This window comes from Camelus dromedarius, chromosome 24 (genome assembly GCF_036321535.1).
Source record: "Camelus dromedarius isolate mCamDro1 chromosome 24, mCamDro1.pat, whole genome shotgun sequence".
NCBI lineage: Eukaryota > Metazoa > Chordata > Mammalia > Artiodactyla > Camelidae > Camelus > Camelus dromedarius.
The window spans coordinates 20,446,147-20,463,076 of record NC_087459.1 but is presented as its reverse complement, the minus strand read 5'-3'; the positions used below and the strand labels follow the sequence as shown (position 1 = coordinate 20,463,076).

Here is a 16,930-nt window from a genome sequence, read left to right as displayed (position 1 = left end):
GATTCTCGCACTTCCTACTGGTCTATAATTTGTTATCTGTTACCTGTTGACCCTGCTAGACTGCATGACCAGCTCTCAGACTGGGGACAGGAGTACGTTTTTAAAATGAGTGCCCTGGAGACTGAAGACAGTCCATTCACTCTTGTTAAAAACTTCATTTACTTCTCACAACAATGCCTAGGTAAGGCAGGAGCTAACATTTAATCAGCCCTTCCTCGTGCGTTATCTCTTTTAAGCCTCACAAACACATTATTTCATAAAGACTATTATCCCCATTTGACAGAAGAAAAAACAGGCTGGGAGCAGCTAAGTGACTTGCCCAAGATCTGGCAACTAGTTAAATGGTAGAGCCATGATTCTAGCTCAGGCTAGGCTCAAGTTCTTGACCTTGACGCCACACAGTCAGTTCTACAGGTGGGGAAATTGAGGCCCGGGACAGGGTACTAACTAACCTGTGCCCACAGAATCGCGGCCATTGAGAGGGGCACGCTGCACTCCTGCTCTTCCTCCTCTTGGGTCGCGGGGTGTCACCTGTGGGGCGGGAGGCGGAGGACGAAAAGTGGAAGCCCTTTCCCGTAAAACACCCAGAGCCGCGTGGGACGCGCTAACTTGGGAACTAACTGAAGGATCCCACGGCACCATGGCAACGGCGCGGGCGGGCGGGCGAGCAGGAAGTGCGTCACTCGATGGGAGGGACGAATCTGCAATTTTCACCAATGGAGCGCCGTGTCCGGGTTCGCCCCGCCCTAAAGGTGAAGCCGAGCCCGCCTTTCTGCCATCGCCGTCGGCAGTGTGGGCTACGCTTGGGCGCCGCGGTGGGTAATCGGGGCCGCGGGGGAGCGAGGCTGACGGGGAAGGCAGAGGGCCGTCCAGGAAGGCGAGGGGCGGACGGAGGTGGTGGGGTAAGGCCCCGGGGATAGCTCGCCTGGTGTGTCGCAGTGTGGCGCCGGGGGCTCGGGGGCTGGGGCTTCTCAATTCCTGATGGGGAAACTGAGGCCCCGAGAGGGGCAGCAGAGGCATGCAGACCGGATCCTGGCCCCTCGCACACAGACAGACGTTTTAAAATCGTAATAGTGGGTGAAAAATACTTTATGTCATAATATTAGTTGAAAAATCAAAATAACAAAATTCTGCCTCAACCGAATACGTAAAATACGGCCTTCATTGACCACCCTCTCAGTCCTTGCCGTTCTCTCTGCTTCCCCCTCTGTTTTGGGTACAGAACTTTTGTACAAGTCCACAGCCCCTTATTTTAAAGCCCTGAGGCTAGATGTATTCAGAATACCGAATTTCTCGGATTTTCGAAAGGTAATATAGTGCATTTATTCAGTGTTCTGTAGAATCTTCTGGGGGGTCTGGGGCAGCGTCCTGTAATCAAATACATACTATTTCCACAGCTAAATATATGCATGTTGACACCAAGCGGGTAGGCAGCAACCATAAATAGTCTCACCTTAGGTCAGATCAGGTGTTCAAACTTAAAATATTTGGCTTTGAGAACTTTTTAGATTTGAGAATTGGAAATGAGGGACCTGGATCATAATTTTATTGTTAACTCATACGTCTCGCTTATTTGGACTAAGGTTGCCACAGTTCCTGAAATACGCTTTTGGACCCTCACTCCCTGTCTTCATCACTAACTCTGTGTCACCTTGTGCCCTCTCACCCTCAGTTTCCTCATCTGTAAAATGGGGTCAGTAATGCTTTCCTCATAAGGTTCAGGTACACGTCTAGCACTTGGCACAGATGGTGGTTTAAAATTTGCTTATTCCACAAACATTCCTATTTTTAAATTACTTGGGTAGGTGATACATGTCCATGGTTAATTTCCCCCCCTTCACAGAGACAACTAACTTCTGTGCATAAACAGTCCTATATATCTTTCACCCTCATTTTCCCACTCCTTTTCTTTAATCCATAGCAGTCTATACCATTCTATACCTGGTTCTTTTCATTAGCATTTGTTTTGGCTGTTACCTAACATATTTACATTATTTTTTTTCTTTTTTTAAAATTAAGTAACACACCTGTTAAAAATGTGTGATGTAAATTTAAAGGACCAAAATACAATGGATACCCATCTACCCACCACCAAGTTAAGAAATAGAACATTATTGTATTCTCAAAGCCTCCATTGAATCCTTTCAGACCTTCCCAAAAGATAACCCCTGCTCTGAATGTTGTGTTACTCATTCCCTTGTTTTTCTTTGTACTTTTTACTATCTGTGTATCTCATGAATGCAGTGTACAGTTTTGCTAGTTTTTGGATTTTATACAAGTGGGATTCTGAATATACATTTTGTGTGACTTGATTTTCGCACATAACATTACACTTAGGAGATGCATCCATGTTTCTGTGAGTAGTCTATTTCATTACTGTTTTGAATTCTGTAATATGATTAGAAATTCTTTATGTAGGTGATCTTCAGTTGGTTGGTACTTAAACTTTTGCCAGATTTTTGCTATTACATCGTGCTTTGTAAACACATTTCTTGGGGTAAATGTGGAAGTTTCTGTGAGGTGTATACATAGTGGATTTCTGGGGATATCCAGAGTTGTTAGTAATATCAAACCGTTGTCTGAAGTGATTATAAGGGCTTATGCTCTACCAGCAGTTGGTGAGTTTCAGCCTCAGCCATTCTTAAGAATTTATGCCTCTCTGATGATGGGTGAGACATTAATCACTATGGTTTTAATACTTATTTGCTTGATGACATTGAGATTGAGCATCTCTTTATTTATTAATCATTTGTGCATTCTCTTGGTAAAATTTCTCTTGCTCTTTTATCTCTTACAGTGGTCTTCCCCTTAACTGATTTACGTAAAAGTTCTTTATATGTTCTGAATATGAATCTTTTGTGGCTTAAATGTGTTTCAAATACCTTCCAGTTTGAGCTTGTCCTCTCTCTCTGTCTCTCTGTCTCTGTCTCTGTCTCTCTCCCCCACATTCTGTGTTTTTGGTGAGCAGAGGTTCTTAATTTTAACAAAGTCAAATTTGCCAGTGTATTCTTTTGTGATTTATACTTTTCATATCTTTTGAAAAAATCCTTCCCTACCTTGGGGTCATAAAGATAGACTCCTATATTGTTTTCTTTAAGTTTTATGTTTCTTTTCTTATGACCCTAATCCTCAAGAATTGATTTTTGTGCATAGTGTGAAGTAAGGGTCTAGTTTTATTTTTATTATTTTAATTTTTTCACATATGGATAAGGGGTTGTTCTGGCACCTTAAACTGGAAAGTCTGCTTTGATCTGGAGTTCCATTTCTCCAGCGTATCAGGTGTCCATATACGCAGACGTATCTATTTCTTAGTTGCCTGTTCTGTTCGGTTGGTCTTATGTGTCCATTTCTGCACCATTATCACATTTTATTTGTTACTCTAGCTGTATAAGTCTTGGTACCTGGTAGGACAGTCCTGCCTTTATCATCTCCAAAATGTCTTTGCCATTTTGCCTTTACGTTTTCTATGTGAATTTTAGAACCGTCTTGTCAGATCACACATGGACATGTGCACAGAGCCTGTTAGGATTTTGCTTGGGATTACATTGATTCAGTTGCATTGGATCCATTTGGATTTTAAAGTGATTACTTTGTAACATTTCATCCTTAAGTATTTGCTGTGGGGTTTTGTAGATGTCATTTAGTAGAAAAAGGAGATTTCCTTTGATTCCAAGTTAATTAAAAAGTTTTTAGTATGAACAAATGTTGAATTTTATCAGTTATATTTTCTGCATTTGATCAAGATGATTATATGCCTTTTCTCCTTTTTTCTGTTAAAATGTGGTGGCTCTGTCAGTGTGGTGGCTCAGCATTGTTTGGTTTTCTTTTTTTGCCCCCAGCTTTACTGAGATATTACTGACGTACGATATTTGATTGATTTTCAGATGTTAAACCATTGCTGGGATAAACCCAACTAGATCACAATATATTGTCCTTTTTACACTGCTAGATTTGATTTGTTAACATTTTGCTTAGGACTGTTGCAGCTATGGTCATGAAAGATATGAGATTTTCATGTTCCTTTGTTTGGTTTCAGTGCCCAACTTATGTCAGCCTTATCAGATGATTTGGGGATGGTTTGCTCTTTTTCTGGCTTTGGGATAGTTTGTGTAACATTTGAAACTATTTCTAGAATGCTTGGTAGAACTTCTTGATAAATCCATTGGTACTTGAAATTTTCTTCGGGGAAAGATAAATTCCCCATAAAAAGTCTTTAATAACTGTTATAAAATTGTTCAGGTTTTTAAATAATTTTTTCTCAGTTTTTAATGAATTTCCTGTGACTTTGTACATATGTAAAATGTCAGATTATTTTAAGTTGTCTGTCTTTTTAAAATGTTTGTATCTTCAATTTGTTTCCCTTTTTCATTTCAAATATTGGTTATATATAAGTTTTTTTCGGAAAATCTTCCAGAGGCTCATCACTTTTATTAAGTTTTTTCAAAGAATCATTTTGGTTTCATTGATCTTTTCAGATATACACTTAGTTTCTATTTCATTGGTTTCTGGTCTTTATTATTTTCTTTCTTTAACTTTCTTTGGACTTAATTTGCTGTTATTATTTTTATAGCTTCTTTAGATGGATGTCTAACTCATTAATTTTCATGCCCCCCAATATATAAACATTTAAGTCTATTTCTCTCTACTGCTTTAGTTGCCTCCCACTAGTTTCTATGGGTAATATTTTGCTATTTTCAGTTCAAAATATTTTCTAATTTCCATTAATAATTCCTCTTTGATAATGTGTTACTTAGGAGTGTGTTTCTTAAATTCTAAACAGTTTTTCTAGTTTTCTTTTTGTTTCTGGTTTCCGCCTTTACTGTATTGCAGTCAGAGAACATGTTCTGTATGAGACCAGTCCGTCACAGTTTGCTAAGACTTGCTTTGTGGCCCACACATGGCAATTTGAAAAATTATTTTGGGTATGCTTGAAGTTTTCTAGATTCTGTAGCTGTTGGCTGCAATGTTTTATGCATGTCCATTGGATTAAACTTTTTGCTGTGTTTTACAAATCTTCTCTAAACTTACAGATTTTTTGGGTTCATTTTACCAGTTATTGAGAGGGCTATGTTAAAATCTCCCACTGTGGTTATGGGTTTGTATGTTTATTTTTGTAGTTCTGATGATTTTTGCCTTAACTGTTTTGAGGCCCTGTTATTGGATGCCCAAAACACTTAAAATGATCATATCTTCTTTGGAATTGAACCTTTTTATCGTTTTATAGGGACCTTCTTTATCTTTAGTAATGCTTCTGCCTGAAAGTCTACTTTGTGTCATATTAAAATAGCCACACCAGATTGCTTTTGGTTAGTTTGCAGAGTATATATTTTTCTGTCCTTTGAATTTTTTGGCATTCTGATGTTTTAGTGGTAACTTCTATATCATATAGCTAGATTTTATTCATTAGTCATTTGACAAGTTTTTAATCTGGTTTAACAGCCTGTCTGTATCACCTCTTTAAAGAACCTTAGTTTGGTGAGCCTGAGTCTCCAAAGTTTCTGGGATAAAAGTCCAAATTCCTTAGCCCAGCACATTCTGTTCTTGTGCCCAGAACAACCACTGGCAAATACCCAACAAAGTTACCAAATACCCAAAAAGGGTACCAAGTACCCAAAAAGAGGTACTTGGTACGTTAAAATAGAATGGATGAATGAAGATACCTGATCCTAGTGACAGGAAAAAAACTTGGCGGGACTTGCGGACTGGCTGGATCTGAGGCTGAGGTAGAGGAGGACCAGAGTTTGATGCTCAGGTCTATGGTGTCTCTATGACTGGTGGTGTCTGTATCACCCAAACCACATGATTCTCAAAGAGGACTTGGGAGGAAAAGAGTTGAGGATGTTGGAAGAAAAGATGAGTCCAGTTTGAGGTTGAGATGTGGGGAGATGTTCTTGAGGATATCTTAGCAGGCAGAGAAGCTGGTCATGAGGCAGTGCAGCTTCCCAGCTCTGAGGCTCAGATGGTGATGCCATCTAGAAAGAAAAGTAACCAGCCTTTTTGTGTATCTCCTAGTTCCAGGTTCTTGGCAAACCCTTGGTAGTCATTTCTCATTTAAACTGCATTCTTTTGCCTTAAAGACAGTTATTATTATCCCTGTTTTATAGATGAAAAGACTGAGGCTTCGGGATGAAACAGGTTAGCTAAAAATGTTTCTGTGTTATATTTACCTAAGGTAATAGTGAATTTCTTGTAAAATCATGGCATCACCTGAAGTGAACGTTAAAACCTCAGAATTCCAGGCCCCTCCGCAGTCAGAACGTCCAGAAAAGGCCTGGGGATCTGCATTTTTTATACACAGGTTAGCTGATTCTTAAGATCAGGAGGGTCTGGCAAGCACTGGTCTCAAAGCCACCTGCCTAGTTCTAAAGCCATGGTCTTTACCCCTGCACTGTGCCACCTCTCTGTGGCAGGAGCAGGCTTTTTGATCAGGGCTAGTACAATCCTTTTGTCAGCTCTGACCTTTGTGGCTTGTGGAAAGATAGCATTTTAGTAGAGAGCAGGAGATTTTAAAAACACCCCGCAGTCCTATCATGACAGATGTTTTATTAGTGGTTTGGGAGAGGAGAAGGAAACTAGCATTTATTAAATGTTTACCACCAGCAGTTCTCTAAGCAGTGAACGTTATTCTAGTTTTGTAGTAAGAAAAGGGGCCTCAGCTAAATTTATCCCAGGCCATAGATCTGGTAGGAGGCTGAGTCAAGTTTCAGACCCAGAATTGTCTCCTGGTAAAAATAGCTAACACTTTTTCAGTGATTAGTCTGTTACTAGGCTCTTATATATGTGTTTGTATGTGTGTATTTATTTATTGAGGAATTGTTGATTTGCAATATTATTTAAGTTTCAGGTGTACAGCATAGTGATTCACAATGTTTAAGGGTTATACTCCATTTAGAGTTATTATAGGCTTTTATGTGTATTAACTCATTTAATCCTCGTAGTAACCCTAGGGAGGATGTTTCTGTCATCTCTGATCCGAGACTGAAGCGCTTGGAGGTTAAGTTTCCCAATTTCACACACCTGAGTGGTGGAGCCTGCTGTGATTCCAGGCATCCCGGCTGCCTCCAGAGTCCACCCTTCTCACTGCTGCCCAGGACTAAATCACCTAGCCCCTGACTTGGGTCCTTTTCATTTTTTGTGCTAAATCAGCATGATGAACTTGATTTTAAAAACTGTAACAAATTTCTGTTTGTTCATGTCAGTTGGTACGGAGCATGGAACATTGCTTTTGGTGTGCCCGGAGGTGACTGGGTTTCTTTGACTTCTTTTTCAGTTCCCCCAGCCATGCAGGGCAGCACGAGAAGAATGGGCGTCATGACCGACGTCCACCGGCGCTTTCTCCAGTTGCTGATGACTCACGGAGTGCTGGAGGAGTGGGACGTTAAGCGCCTGCAGAAGCACTGCTATAAGGTCCATGACCGTAAGTGCCGTTTCCTGTTCCCGGGGTGCGCTGGTACCGTGTGACCAGGGACTATGACGTTGGAGTAATACCATGTAACCAGTCAACCCATACTCCTGACCTGGGCTTCTAGTCTCTCACGATCTCATGCCAGCCCATCTTTCTCATCTCATTTCCAACTTTTAATTTTTTAAAAATAAATCTGACAGTTGACTCTGAAGCTGGATAGTCATGGTTCACACCAAGGCTCTAGTGCCTTCTCCAGTTCGAGTTTCTTCATCTCTAAAATGAAGATAATTATTTGTAGTTGACTGGTTCAGAGGATTAAGAGACGTGATACATACAGAACACCTGGCACAGGGACGGGGCTCTGTCAGCTGTAGAAAGTAAGAGGGCAGCTTAGCACAGGGGTGAAGGGCACAGCTTTGGACTTGGCCAAACCAGTAAAGTGCCACCTCTGCCCTGTGCCATCCAGGGCACTGGGCGTGTCTTCTCGGTGGCTTGTTGGGAGGGGTAGATGGGGTGATAAGCATGAAGCGCTTAGAGGCAGGACCTGGCTTCAGTAACGAGGTGGCAGTAGAAACAATTAGGATCAACTTTGATAGATCAGTAAAGTCAATATTGGTAGATCTTAGTGAAAAAGAGAGTTGATAAATTATACCTATTGTACGATGCCACTGTGTTAAGTTTTTTGTAAAACTTAGTGCCCTTTATTGTTCATGAATACATACATCTGCATGTAAAGATATGAAAATGGATTCTAGAAGGATGTGCGATACACTGTTAGCTGCTTGCCTTTGGGGAGAGGTGGAGTGGGGTTGTTTTCTTACTAGAAATCAAAGGACACTTCCTTGTTACCCTATTTTGTTCTTTAAAGAAAAATAAGACTTGAATAAACATGGCGTTATTAGTATAGTCTAATGGTTGTCCTTCTGATTAACAGGAATGTTAAGCGTTCATTCTTTATTCTATGTTTTAGTCTTTCTGTATTTTTAATTTTCAGAAGAAGAGTGGAAGGAACATACAGGGGAACCAAGGCAAAAGGGGTGGCGAAAGGTACGGGGGGGGGCCAGTGAACGGACAGGATACAGGGTACCACGTTGAGAGCTGCAGTTCATGGCGTGACAGAGGCAGAGACATGCTCCTAGGGAGCTGAGGGGGGAAGGGGAAAGGGGGAGACAGCGAGTATGGAAACAGCATCCTTCCATGACATGCAGAGGACGAGGAAGGAGGGTGGCATATAGAGAAGAGGCAGGTTTGAGGCAGCTGGTGCCGTGAAATTCTGGAGCTGGATGGGGCACGTCAACAAATTAAAAGCTTGGAAGGGTCCTACAGTAAGGAATCCTTTTTAACTTCGTTTGATGCCATGTGTCTAAACTTAATTGACCTACAAATAACATAGCTTGGGAAACTTTGGACAAGAAAATAAGATGTGTGGGAAGAGAATAAATTCCTTTGGTTTGTAGGTTTACAGATGATGAAGAAGCCATAATTGTACACCATAGTCATTTTTTTTTTAAACTTAATTCTGTGGACATTACAGACCTCTAGAAGGATTTGAGGCAGGAGAGTGACATAATTATTGCTGGTGAAAATATTTCTGCTCTGATTGCCTGTACTGGGGTGGACAGGGGTCTTTGGTGAGAGCCTCCTTTATGGAAAGGGAATATTATTCCTGTCAAGCTACATTTTCTTGCTCTTCGAAAAGCACAGCAAGACTTTGAACTTGGCCCTCAGTGTCCTCCAGTGATGGGCAGTCATGCTTTTCTTAATCTGATCTATATCACAGTTCCTTCTCCATTTTAGTTTCTCATCTGAGTCCTGAAGGTGAGCTTTACTGTTGATGGGGAAGTTTCAGAGCTCACTGTAAGAAGCTCCGTGATGCCTGAGTACTAAAAATGAAAGTGTTTTTGCCTTTATTTGACCTTTAAAGTTGTCATGACCTAATTTAGGAAAGTCCTGTAGAAGGTGTCTAGGAATTGACTTATTCTTCACACTTTATGTACCGTTTCTGTGCATCAAGATATGGTGATGGCTGTGGTCGTCAGGATTGGACTATAGTTTTTCTCTCATCCTTCATTAAAAAGAAGAGAGAAAAGCTTGTTTCCAAGCATTAATGTTATTTGAGAGATTTTAAAACAAGGAATGATGGAATGAAATGATCTGAAATTAAGTCAAAACTTCTGAGACCAGTATTATTAATTGCCTATCTTTTGAAGAGATTCCCAGGAAATTCCCCTTTTACCAACTGGAAAAATACTTAAGAAACAAAGGAGTGATTGAAACTGCAAGTTTTTCTGATTGCAGGTTCCCACGTTTGTCCTGTTTATCAGAGCACTTCCTATTCTGGGTTCTTGTTTGGGCTCTCTTCTTACTGTCATTAGGGGAAAGCAAATTCCCCACATCTCCTGGCCAGTAAAGAATTTAGATTTTTTTTTCTGATGTTCTGGTGTAAAGCCTTAGCCTTTCTTCGTGGCCCTGGGGACCTGTGTTCCTAGAGCACCTTAGGTTTTGGTCCAGGGCTTGCATATGTGTGTGGCCATCTGGCACCACTTCCTAAGACTCCTCTATGCAAGGACTTGTGATACAGAGATGAACTTTTGCTTCGCCTTGGGTCTTGTGAGTCATACAGACACGGAGTCAGATGATTCCAGTGTAAGCCCCCTTGATGGAAGTTGGTACAGGAGGCCTAGGGAGTAGTGGTTAAGAAGACTTGGATTTGAGGATTTCCACTTTTTTCCTAGGGGGGAGGGTAATTGTGTATATTTATTTATGCTTAGGGGAGGTGCTGGGGATTGAACCCGGGACCTCATGCATGCTAAGCTTGTGCTCTACCACTCGAGCTATACCCTCCCCTGCTGAGGATTTCACTTTTGATCATGATAGAGTAACAGGGACTAATTTACCTTCCTGTCTAAAACAGTCAAAAAGTGGACAAAATAAACGCAACATTGGACATTAGTCAGTGGAGGACAGTGATCTCTTGAGAGGTAGGCACTGAGGGTTTTTTTTTCCCTCTTGACACCAAATACATATTTTCTTTTTCAACACTACCTTTCCAGTTCTCTGGACACAGCTGGGTGTCCAATAACTCAGTTCAGTTCTGCACTGTCTACCTGGAGTTAACGTCAGATCCCACCAGTTAAAGGGGCTCAGTCCCAAAAGACTACCCTTACTTCAAGATGCTGGTCACAAGTTCCCGGCCACCCCGTCTTCTGACTGACCGGCCATAAATCAGGGGTTCTCATGACCCCCTCCTCAGGTTCAATAATTTGGTAGAATAGCTCATGGAACCCAGGAAAATGCTTTACTTGCATTTCTGGTTTATTACAAAGGATACAACTCGAGAAGAGCCATATGGATAAGATGCACAGGGCAGGGCCTGGGGGCAGGGGTGGTTTGGAGCTTCCACGCCCTCTCTGGGTGCTCTACCCTCCTAGCACTTTGATGTGTTCACCATCCTGGAAGCTCTCCAGATCTCATCACTTGGGGATTTTTTAAATGGAGGTTTTATTACACAGGCATGATTGCTTGAAGCATTGGTGATTAGCTCAGTCTCCTCTCCGTGTACTTGTGGGATAGAGCTGTAAGTTCCAAGCAGCTAATCAAGGCTTGGTCCTTCTGGCAACCAGCCCCCATCCTGAAGTTATTAGTCATTAGAACAAAAGACGCTCCTGCCACTTTATCATTCAGGAAATTCCAAGGGTTATAGGTGGTCTGTGCCAGGAACCAGGGACAAAGATCAAGTCTCTTTCTTACACCACAGGAAGGAATGAGGTGAGCACTACAGTTGCCTCAGCTCACTGCCATGAGAGAGTTTTCCAGCCACGGCACGGGAGAAACCCAGGCAGAGCTAGACAGACTCTCTGAGTTGGGGAGATGGAGATGAGCGTTCAAAGAGACAAAAGCAGCGAGGGTTTGCAGGACAGAGTAGGGGAGGAAAGAGATGCACAGAGAGAAAAGCAGAGATCTGTAGAGGACCCCTCCACCCCATCAAGGATCCAGCCGACAGCTGATCAGCAAGGGAACTCCCGGAGGTGAGGGCAAGAACCAGCTGGAAGAATCAGGGAAACAATGTGGGATATTCCCACAGGGCTGGGTGTTGTGCCTGTTCCAGGCCCCATGGCTTCCCTGGTGAATTCTACCAAGCATTCAAGGAAGAAGTAATACCAGTTCCACCCAAACCCTTCCAGAAAATTGAAGAGAAGGAAACACTTCCCAACTCATTCTGTGAAGCTTGCGTTATCCTGCGAAGCTTGCGTTATCCTGCTTCCAAAGCCAGATGAAGACATTGCAAGGAAAGAAAACTGAAGACCAAGATCCCCATGAACATAGATGTGAAAATTCTAAACACAATGTTAGCCAATCTAATCCAGCAATTAAAGAGATATTAAAAGAATCGAATAAAAGAAAGAATAAAAAAGAAGATATAATATGACCAAGTGGGGTTTATCCCAAGAGTGCAGGATTTATTTAGCATTTGAAAATCAATTAATGTAATTCACCATTTTAACAGACTGAGAAAGAAAAACCATATCTTCATCTCAATAGGTACAGAAGAAGCAATAAACAAAATCCAGTATCTACCCTGGCATGATGCAGCAGAAGTTTCTTACGGAAAACTAGAGATCCTCAGTGCATTCTGTAGTGACAGAAAGTGGGCCAGTGGTTGCCTGGGGATCGCCTAGGGGAGAGTTGTGAGGGGTGGGAGACAGGGATTACAAAGAGCCGAGAGGAGACTTTTAGGGAGTGATGGTTATTTTTATTATCTTGACTATGGTGATGATTTCAAGAGTGTGTATGTATGTCATAACTTACTAAATTGTACACTTTACATTTGTCAGTTATATCTCAACAAAGCTGTTTGAAGAAAATCTGCATCTACTTTGCTACTTGGTAGCTGTGTAACTTTAGTCAATCACTAAACCCCAGAGCTTCAGTTTTCCTGTCTGTGAAGTGGGACTGGAGATACCTGCCACTCAGGGCTGTTTGTAAAAATTATGTATGTGATCTGTGATAGGTGCTTTGTGGCCTGTAAGTGTCCAATAAATGGAAACAGGTTTCCAAAATGTAGCTCATTCTCTTGGTCTCATAAGGCCCTGCATCATCTGTGTGGGACCCTAAGAAAATAGATGCAGCATCCAGGAAAAGCATCCTTTCTATCCTGTATCCAGGGCTTACCTGGAGAGGCACCTTCCTTGGGGTCTGACTCACAAGAGAGTTGGCAAGTAGTTGTAGTATGTTTCCTAAACTATTAGTTCAGTTTCCTAGAAACAAAGCAAGCACGGTAGCCTGAATTCTGACGCCTTCGCAAGAGGTCCAAGGCCTCTTGGGAGGAAGTGCTTGGTCCTGATGATGTTGTCGGAAAGTGGTACTGCCCATTGCAGATCTTGAGGGGGCCCTGAACCCGAGACTGACTCTTGGTTGGAATGTGTGTCATCGATCACGCGGCTTTACTGGGCAGAAGCAGAAGGTGGCCACAGCCCACAGTTTCATGGCAACAATTGTCTCAAAGTTATTTGCCTTACTAAAATGTTTTGGGGCTGATATTTCTGATTTTCTTTTTTTTTGGTTGACCAAGTTGGGTTTTAGAGGATCACTAGGTCCAGCCTCCTCGTCTGGCAAAGCAGGAGGCAGAGGCCCCTAAACGCCTGTGCACTGTGTAGCTGCTTCTCACGCTGGCTCCAGGCCCCCCACTGCTGAATGCCGCCTTCCAAGTCGGTGCCAGATTCACTGAGGGCCTTCCTTGCCTGAAGCTGCTAGGGTTGCTTTTTAAATTTATTTTTTATTTTGAAAGAGTTCCAAACTCACAGGAGAGTTGTAAGAACAGTACAGAGAACCTTTCCCTCCTGAATCACTTGAGAACAGGTTAGCAGTTTGAAGTTCCATCACCCCTACATTTTTTAGGGTGTGTTTCCTTCTGGCAAAGACATTCTCCTAAATAACCACAGGCTAACCATTAAAACCTGGTGTTAACATCGGTTCATCACTGTCATCTAGTCCACAGACCCCACTGGAGTTTCTTCAGTTGTCTCAATGTTGTCTTTTTTTAGCAAAGGATCCACCCCAGGGTCATGTGTCACATTTAGTTGTCATATATGTCTCTTTAGGCTCCTTCAATCGGGAATAATTCCTCAGTCTCTCCTGGAGTTTTATGACCTTGGTATTTTTGAAGATTACAGGCTAATTACTTTGTAGAACAGCACTGTCTGAGAGAAATACGATGCCATATGTCATTAAAGTTTCCTGATAGCCACATTAAAAAAAAGCAGAAAGAAACAGGTGAAATTAACATCCGAAATGCTATCATTTGAACGTGTGATCAATATAAAATAAATTATTAATGAGGTATTTTACATTTTTTAATGCTACGTCTTTGCAGTCCAGTGTCTGTTTTACATGGACAGCAGACCTTAATTTGGACTAGCCTCACTGCCAGCGCTCAGTCCACCTGTGCGCCAGGGGCTGCCGTACTGGGTAGCATAGTTGTAGAATGTTCCTCAGTTTAGGTTTGTCTGGTGCTTCCTGCTGATTCAATTCAGTTTATACATTTTATTTTTGCGGAAATAATACGGAAATGGTGTTGTGTTTTCGCATCCTGTCTGGTGGTATACAGTGTGGATTCGGATGGTATCTGCCAGGTTTCTCCACTGTAAAGTTACTCTTTTTCCTGTCATTAATAAGTATTTTGCAGGGAGGGACTTTGAGATAAGGTAAAAATCGTTTTGACCCACTAGTTTTACCATTCACTGGTGTATCGTCCCTAAATTTGTTCATTCTTAAATGGTTGCCAGAATGATGTGAGGTCCTGTTCTATACTCTCCAGCAGTAACATTTTATAATTAATTATGTTATATTGTTATGCTTTAAATTTTAGTGGTTTTTAAAATTATCTGTTGTTCTCAGGATAAATTAAAGTATCTAAAATTTAGGTTAAAAAATTAAGACTTGACATTATTTCAGTGAGCAGAATAAATAATATGATATTAAGGCAAAAAAAGAAATAATAAACTGAAATGCATGTACCAAAAATAGATGAGAAACACAGTATCAGAGTGTCAGAGGAGCACTGGGGATGATAGATATTTTCCGTTTTTGTCAAACCTTGCATCAGCCCTCATCTTAGCTGTGTTTTTCTTACTCAGATTTGCACGGCTGTATCTGCTCCATTGTCTTGGGGCCTGTCTCAGGGCTCAGGCACATCGCTGGGTGGCATGCGTTAGTGGTGAGTCAGTGATGCTGTTGACTTTTTGGTTTGGTATTCCATCTTGTATCTACAGTCACTTCTGTACGCACCTCCTCTTTCCAAGGAGGACTTAGCAATGATTAGATGCTGGTTCCAAATAAGTATTCCTCCTGCTTGTAATGATTTCATCGTACACTTCTCCCCTTTCGCCATGATGAACAGTTAAAAAGCTTGCTACTGACAGCCCACTTGCCTTTCCAGTTAATCAAGGGGCATTAGGCTTGTGATCATAACTGAAAAGAGGCATAAAGTTAGCATGAAAAGGAACATCTCAAATGTGGCTTGATGAAGTCTTCAGCTGTTTCACAGCAGGCAGTCGTACTTGGGCAGGGGTCTTTGGGTTCTGGAAGCTCTGCAACCACAAGGATGTGAGTGTTGTTGCTTTCAGGACTCTGGCTCTTGAAGGGCTCGCTGTGTCTGAATCGCAGCCAGCCCTTGATGGCTTCGTGCAGTGTAGCAACGCGGGGCGGGGCGGTCCCCAGCAGTCCTTTCAGGCCCGTACAGGCTTGCTGAGCCGGGACTTGTGTGTGCTGCACACTCTCCTGGCGCAGGCCTCCTTTGGTTTGGAATGCGTCTTGTATTGGAACCCCGCCGCGAGGGGAGGGGCTGTGAGGGGCTGTGGGAGGACTGTGGACAGATTCCTCAGGAGGGTCAGTACACGCACCACTGGCAGGAAGAGTGAAGCCATTTTTTGAAGACACAGATTCAATCAGGGACTTGGGAAAGGTCTTTTTTCCCCCCACTTTCTGAGTCCCAGCTTCCTGTTTTATAAAGGAAATCTTATCTACCCCAAGGAAAAGTTGTGAGGATTAAACAGGGAACTTATGTGCAGTGCCTGGCACAGAGCGTTTCCTGGTACATGTTCAGTGTGTGCTGCCTGCTGCCCCTTCCTTCCTCGTGTGTCCCTCTGAGTCATCTGATCTCAGATCCCCGCAGTGGGGGGTGGGAGGTGAGGTACTGGGACTCAGAAGATCCCTAATGTTGGTAAATGGTGTGATAGCAATTATTATGTTGGCCATAAGGCTGAATTTCTGATGCTCGGATTTTCTCTGAAAATCTAGGAAGTATAGTCACTATTTCCTTGTGGAAGGAAATTATGAATGTAAGTGCTGGGATGGAGTGTGAGTGACAGAAGGAAGGCCAGTGTGGTGGGAGTGTAGACCGAGGGGGTGCACAGGAGTGTGACTAAGGGTTAGGGGAACCACTGGTAGCTTCTGGGCTGTAGGTGATAGTGCCAGGACCTGGCCCCACCCTAGCTGCACGTGGAGGACAGCTGTCAAGGGCTAGAGTGGATGCCAGGAGATCATAGGAGGCCTGTTTTATACTCAGAGGCAAGGTGGTGGGGACCCAGAGGAAGGATGTCATGAACTGGACGAATGTGGCCAGAGTCATCTCTCTGGTGGCACCACCGGCCTGCACACGCCATTCAGCCACCCTCCTAACCCCTGCCAGGGACAGGGTACAGAGCCAAGTCCTGTAGGACAAACTGTGGACACAAGCGAAGCCCACCCAAATGAGAACAGGCAAGGGCTGTCTATTCCCAGCTTGCCCCAGCAAGGGAGTCAGCCACCTTCATGTGTATTTTGGCAGAGACTGGATGGCAGGCAGAGGAGGGGAAAGCTGGACAGTGGAGAGGAGGGACGGCTCCAGCTGTGCCCTGACTGGAGGCTGCCGGCTCAGGGAAGCTGGGGGTGGGCTGACTAGGGGCAGGACATCCTGTGATCGGTTCGGGGAGCATACTTGACTTTTCTCTGGTTGGTCCTAAGTTGGAAGCAAGGACAAAAATTAAGGAAGCTGTCAGTTATTAATCAAGACTTGGTAATTTTGAGCCAGAGGTTATTGTTTGGCTTCCTGAACTGGTTGCTAGAGATAGTGGTCTGACTCCCTGCAAGTCTGACTTACAGGAAGCTGGCTGGCTTCCTGGGCTGGTCCCTCCAGATGACGGGTTGGCTCCCTGGGCTGGTTGCTGCAGGTTGTGGGTCAGAGCCCTGTCTTCACGTGTGGTCTGCCCACTGTCCATTTATATATCCGGTCACTCAGAAGAACTCATGTGACACAGTCTGTTCCTTTGTGTTGCTCACCATCCAGCTTCTGTGAGAGACCATAGCCACCTGTTTGTTGGGTCAGAGGACAGAGTGGGTTGCGCTGTCACCAGGCCTCTATTACAGCAGGGTTCCAGCCTGCATCAGAATTTGAAAACTGGTAGAATGTCACTGGGATCGAGCTCACAGGCATGGTTTGTTTGCCCCACAGTATTTCCAATTTAAAAAAATTAATTACCATGTTAA

The 16,930-nt window shown here is 43.0% G+C and overlaps 1 protein-coding gene across 3 annotated transcripts in view; it reads left to right on the top strand.

Moving 5' to 3' along the window:
• The first annotated feature begins 752 nt into the window (after nt 1-752).
• Nucleotides 753-16,930, top strand: part of NSMCE1 (NSE1 homolog, SMC5-SMC6 complex component) — a 31,908-nt gene continuing 15,730 nt past the window's right edge. The window contains exons 1-2 of one of the 3 annotated variants that reach the window (XM_010990915.3): nt 753-815; nt 7,271-7,417. In XM_010990915.3, the coding sequence (XP_010989217.1) occupies nt 7,282-7,417 (136 nt within the window). In that variant the 5' untranslated portion in view covers nt 753-815; nt 7,271-7,281. Of the gene's footprint in view, nt 903-1,243; nt 1,309-7,270; nt 7,418-16,930 lie in introns of those variants that run through there. The other 2 variants (XM_010990916.3, XM_064478538.1) reach the window with 2 other exon arrangements.